The sequence below is a fragment of the Glycine max genome, chromosome 2 (genome assembly GCF_000004515.6).
Source record: "Glycine max cultivar Williams 82 chromosome 2, Glycine_max_v4.0, whole genome shotgun sequence".
Classification (NCBI taxonomy): Eukaryota; Viridiplantae; Streptophyta; class Magnoliopsida; order Fabales; family Fabaceae; genus Glycine; species Glycine max.
The window spans coordinates 46673446-46679445 of NC_016089.4; the positions used below are offsets into that span (position 1 = coordinate 46673446).

The 6000-nt window shown below is 35.1% G+C and overlaps 1 protein-coding gene across 2 annotated transcripts; it reads left to right on the plus strand.

Annotated features, from left to right (window-relative positions):
- Positions 1 to 3265: 3265 nt before the first annotated feature.
- Positions 3266 to 5754, plus strand: FER2-1 (ferritin). 2 transcript variants are annotated; one of them, NM_001354910.1, is made up of 8 exons: positions 3278 to 3636; positions 3734 to 3817; positions 3922 to 3982; positions 4087 to 4174; positions 4998 to 5059; positions 5194 to 5259; positions 5397 to 5460; positions 5564 to 5754. In NM_001354910.1, the coding sequence occupies exons 1-8, from the start codon at positions 3365 to 3367 to the stop codon at positions 5614 to 5616; spliced, it is 750 nt and encodes a 249-aa protein (NP_001341839.1). In that variant the 5' UTR covers positions 3278 to 3364; the 3' UTR covers positions 5617 to 5754. The 2 variants fall into 2 exon arrangements, with proteins under 2 accessions (XP_006575550.1, NP_001341839.1); XM_006575487.4 differs by having other exon boundaries at positions 3266 to 3636; positions 5397 to 5612.
- Positions 5755 to 6000: the final 246 nt, after the last annotated feature.

Genomic DNA, 6000 nt, shown 5'->3' on the forward strand with positions numbered 1-6000 from the left:
AGACTGCGTTTGAACAAAGAATTTTAACTAAGAAAAATAATTTATCAGATAATTTATTTTTTTTTAAATCTAAAATTTATTATTTGGATTTTTTTATGAAGAATTTAAATTTTTAAAATTTCAAAATAGAATTTTAAAGAACTAAAAATGTTGAATTTTAATTTCCTTTTAAAAAGGTGAAAAATTAAAATTCTCTTCTTGATAAAAGAACCTTCCAAAAATATTTGCGTATTTTCTTTATAAGCTTCCTTCTTTCTTTCATCTAAAAATTTTTGAAATCTCGTTCTCGAACTTGCGACTCTTCTCTCATGCTGGTGATCCTTTTTGAGGTGCTTGTTGGCGCGAAGGGCTTAGGTTATGCCTTGCGCCATGAATGTTGTGGTCGAGTGTGGTGGTGTACGCCGCCACCATTTTTCAGTTCCCTTACGATTCCCCATGTGACATCCTTCTCTTCGGAGCACATCAACTATATTTTATCTTCTCTTGCATTCATTTTGTTTTATCCTCACAATTTTATTGTTTTATCCTCACAATTTTATTATTTTATCCAAACACAATTTTATCTTTCAACATTTAAAATTTTCTCATCTAAACATACCAGTATTTTCCATCTAACGCACTCTTGGATTAAGGAAATATGTGCCTATCAATTGTCCGTCAACCAAGCCTATTGCCCGACCATGATCGAACCAACCACTTTCTCTTACTTTGTGGCCCCCATTGCAGGGTCACGAATCTTGGATTTACTGTAACTACCTTGGGTGCGGCAAATTTACTATAGGGGGGTTATTTTAAAAACAATTTATCAAATATGGTCTGTTTTAAAACAAATTGCAAGGGGGGTCTGTTATTTACGTGGGTGCCGCCATTGTTACTGGCATGAAGCTTGTAACGCCAACGGCGATGCCGCCATTGGCAGCAGCGGAACGGGAGAGATGAAGAAGCCTATACCGCCATTCGTACTGGTGGGACAAGGCTGAGGAGAGAGACCCGCTATTGGCACTGGCGGGACATGCCAACGTGGGCAGTCCCGCCAATGGGTCCTGCGGCACATTTCAGTGGAATAATTTCATGTTTAAGTTAAATAATTTCTCTATCGAGAAGTTTTTGAGTTTTATTTGTCTTTAGCTTAGCAGCTTCGCAGATATTTTTATTTTGGCATCCCAAATTCTCAATGGCCATCTTTTCAACCTCTCTGGCCTCACAATACTAGATTTTTTAATCTGAACACTGGGAATAATAAGTAAATTAAAGGAATAAAATACTAAAAAAAACTTTTAAAGAGACACATAATTGTGCATGACATCAAGTCCTACAACAGCTTCCAAGCAGATAGACTTGAAGGGAGCAAACCTACATTAAAAAAAAACATCATTTATGATATTTTAAAATGGGGGATCCTTCCAAACGAGATAAAGTTGAAATACTAAACAAAATGGGGCATGTTTCTCTGGGTCTGGAAGATCTCAGGAAGGATCTCCTGAGCTTAGAAAACATTTTAAGAGATAATTAAATTATATAATATTAGCAAACTTTCGTTTACTATACGGATATTTTTAAACTAATAAAATTTTAAAATTATAAATAAATAAAAATTTCAGTGTTATAAAATAACATTGAAATTAAACATCTTATTGAGGAAGTATAAAATATAATAGGAAATATATTTATTTTTAATATTATTTTATTTTACTAGATGTAAATAAATTACAGATATAATTTTTTTAAAATTAAACAATAATTATAAAAATATTTTTTTAAACCTTTATTGGATTATGAAAATGAATGACCAATTAGTTTAATAAACATATTTGATTTTATTTTAAAAACAAAACTCGAATAACTCAATTACTTTAATAAAATATATAACTCTCATGGTAGTGTGCCGCAGGACCCATTGGCGGGACTGCCCACGTTGGTATGTCCCGCCAGTGCCAATGACGGGTCTCTCTCCTCAGCCTTGTCCCGCTAATACGAATGGCGGTATGAGCTTCTTCATCTCTCCTAGTCAGACCTCGTCCCGCTGCTGCCAATGGCGGCATCGCCGTTCCCGCCATTGTCAGTGGCGTTACAAGCTTCACGCAAATAACAATGGCGATACTCACGTAAATAACAGACCCCCTTACAATTTGTTTTAAAATAGACCCTATTTGATAAATTATTTTTAAAACAACCCCCTACAATAAATTTGTCCCGTGCGTGCTCCAATATCTTAGAATAATGACTAGATTACAGTACAAAGACCAAAACCCAAGAATAACAAAGCTCAATGGTACGCATCAAGGGTGGATATAACCCAATATTTAATCTAAGATTAGCCATATTATACATATACACTTAAATGCTTCGGGCCTATATCTCCTAATCCTGGAACGACCTATACTAGAACACCTATAGATTAATTTAAGCTAATAAATTACATGTTCAATTTTTTCAGTAAATAGTAAATTTAAAATTATAATTCATTAATGTGGTCCTTAACAAATCTCTCTTTTTTAAATTATGAAGGTTTTACTTTAAATTATAAAGGTTTTAAGCACCGGTTAAAGAATTAAAAAAAAGTTATTAGAAATAATGTGGAAGCGCATTATTTTACTGCAACGTACTTAACTGATTTCATTAATTTCCTTAAAAAAACTCATTTAATTAATAATAATATAATCAATATTAAGAGAAATATGCTCAAATACCTGAGAACGGGTGAAAAATATAAACGCCCTAAATAAGATAAGTGACTTTATTCTCTTGTCTTCCAACAAAACTCATAAAAGAGTGGCTAATGAGATGGAGTTGTTATTTGCATTTATGGAGAATGTGATCATACTTACTCTGAGGTGGATTAAAATCACAAGCAAGTGCATTTATGCGTCTTCCAATAAAAACTTTTCATATTTTACTTCCTTGATGAGTGTACTAAGGATTTGACAAATTATAATAAAGAAACCTCTTTTATATTAATTCGCACTTGATTCATTATTTTGATATACATGCCTTTTCGTCCTCTTATGGGGATATATACAACTAGAAAAAGGAAACCGAACAAAAAGGCTCCACTTAAAGTACTGTAATTGGAACCAGAAAAGAATAATTTCAAAGATAAAGGATTCTAGACATTTGAAGGGACAAGGACAGCACAACAATGATAACAAGCTAGACCACGAGCACGCCACGCGCCCAGCCACACCTTTACATCTCAACCCTCCACGTTTCACTCCATCCAACGGCTCTCACATCACCAACCCCTCCTTTTAGTCCCAAAAAAAAAAATACCCATCTTTATCCACACCCACACTGTCACCTTTCCGTTCATTTCCTCTGTTTTTTCTTCAAATCCATTGTTTCGTGGAAATCCCGAAATTTAACCATGCTTCTCCGAACCGCCGCCTCCGCCGCTTCTGCTTCGTCCCTCTCCCTCTTCAGCCCTACCTCCGAACCTCTCCGTTCGGTTCCCGCTCGTGGATTGGTGGTTCGCGCCGCGAAAGGATCCACGAACCACCGCGCCCTAACCGGCGTGATCTTTGAACCGTTCGAAGAGGTGAAGAAGGAGCTCGATCTCGTTCCCACCGTTCCACAAGCTTCTCTCGCCCGCCAAAAATACGTTGACGAATCCGAAGCCGCCGTTAACGAACAAATCAAGTTGCTCCTCTCTCTCTCTCTCTCTCTCGCACATCGGTTTTATTTCATTTTCTTATTTTTCTCCATCTGATTATTATTATTATTATTTTTTATGCAGTGTGGAGTATAACGTTTCCTACGTTTACCATGCTATGTTTGCGTACTTTGATAGGGACAACGTTGCGCTGAGAGGTCTTGCTAAGTAAGTAACGGTTTCGTTATTTTTGGATGGAATCTATCATTTTATTTTATACTAATTAGGAGTGATTATTAGTTATTAATAATGGTTATGTGTGGTTGATGAAGGTTTTTTAAGGAATCGAGTGAAGAAGAAAGAGAGCATGCTGAGAAATTGATGGAGTATCAGGTGTTTGACTTTGACTTATTTTTCGTACGATGCTTTTTTCTTTTTTGCCTATAGAGTGATTTTGACGTTGAATTCTGATTTTTTATTTATTTATTTGTTTTCAGAACAAACGTGGTGGAAGAGTGAAGTTGCAGTCAATTGTGATGCCGCTTTCTGAGTTTGATCATGCAGATAAGGGAGATGCGCTGCACGGTTAGTGTTTCTGGCCTTGTAATTTCCCTTTAGTGTGTTAATTGGAAATAGGTTTATTTTCCTTTACTGTGTTGTTCTGTTTATCTAAATCTTAAGTGTTATGCGTGTGTTTGGTTTCTGGATCATTTTTTGTTTTTTTTGCATCATAGTGCTTTGTGGTTTTGATTATTGAAGGTACTTGATCGAGCTTTTGAAATCTTACAGTTTTGACATCGTTTCTAGAATTGGCATTCTTAGTTGTTAGTATCATATGATGAATCAAAAATGTTTTGGAATTATGCAGTACATGAAGGAATGTTGTGAGACCATCAATTTATTTATTTACTCTCAGAAGTTCTCATAATTGGAATTGAAAAGTTAAATGAGTAGTGACTTATTAAATGAAAAGGAACTGAAGGAGCACTAAAGAAAGGCAAACTGCTCTGTTTTCATTCTTACGAAACAATGATTTTATGCGGTCACTCAATCACTCGTTTTATTGCTCGCTTCTTATTCTTCTGAAATAGAAGCTCAACCTACTTAGCTGTGATTTTTGTTTTGTGGGACTTATGGTCAAGTTCTTTTTTCAATTCCTAGTTTAACATTATGTATATAATGTTATGTAAAATAAATCAAATCGTGACTGAATGTTACATTAATATAGTACTGATTAGAAATACAGTATATAATTATTATATATTACAAAAATGGTAAAATACAAATAAAGAAGTCACAACTTTTGCAAAAAATAAAAAAATGAAATCGCTTCTTTAGGCTTTACCTGTTGAAATTCTCAACTGGATTCTCTATAAGTCAGAGTTAATCATTTTTTTTCCTCTTTCAGCAATGGAACTCGCTCTCTCATTAGAGAAGCTAACGAACGAAAAGCTCCTTAACTTGCACAGTGTAAGCCTCCTTTGTTGGATCTTAGTTTTGGTTTGGCTGCTTGTGTTTTGTTTCATTGGAATCGTTCGTGTTGACATTGATATTGTTAAAAATGGAAGTTCCTTACTTTAAACTAGATGTATGTTGTTTGACAGGTTGCCACAAAAAATGGTGACGTGCAGTTGGCTGACTTTGTGGAAACTGAGTATCTGGGTGAACAGGTATAATATAAATTTCTTGTTGCAACTATCAATTTTTAAGTGTGAGAGGTTGTACATATGGTGTGCTATGCAATTGCATTTGGCAAAAGACTGCAAAGAAGTTCAATAACTCTAATGTTGAATGGTTTCTTTCTTAGGTGGAAGCAATCAAAAGAATATCCGAGTATGTTGCTCAGCTCAGAAGAGTTGGCAAAGGACATGGTAAGAATTTCAAATTCTGCTACGCATCTTTTTTTCTCCCCAGGTTTTTACTCTGATCAAAGGAAGGTAGTCATGTTATGTGTTTTCCTTGATGAACTTTCAGGTGTTTGGCACTTTGATCAGATACTCCTCCACGAGGGAGGAGATGCAGCCTGATGATTACTATATTACCTCCCCCCCCCCCCCCCACCCCACAAGTATTTTGTATCTTGCTCATTTAGGTGGCTGCTTGAAGGTGGATCTGAACTAAATGAATGAATGAAATAAATGTGGCCTGGTTTCGGTCCTTTCGGAGATTATTTACTACTTGATCAATTGATTTTTTTTCATAAAAAGAAAATAAGACTTGAATCTTTTCCGGAGGGGATAGATTAGTATGAAAGTACTGTGTGATTGTGATTGTGATTGATAAGAACATTTTACGTAATGAATATATGCACAAAAAATGAACTCAAATGATAGGATTAAAAGCTTTCTTGATAAATATGTCTTGCATAAACAAGAAAAGATGACAATTGTGAGATTGAATTTTCAAGTAAC

What these genes read in the sequence shown, in the direction of transcription:
- FER2-1 (XM_006575487.4), top strand. Translation starts at nt 3,365, where the DNA reads ATGCTTCTCCGAACCGCCGCCTCCGCCGCTTCTGCTTCGTCCCTCTCC. An exon ending in GCGCTGAGAGGTCTTGCTAA is followed by an intron (nt 3,818 to 3,921) that starts GTAAGTAACGGT and finishes TGGTTGATGAAG; the next exon opens with GTTTTTTAAGGAATCGAGTG. An exon ending in AGCTCCTTAACTTGCACAGT is followed by an intron (nt 5,060 to 5,193) that starts GTAAGCCTCCTT and finishes GTTGTTTGACAG; the next exon opens with GTTGCCACAAAAAATGGTGA.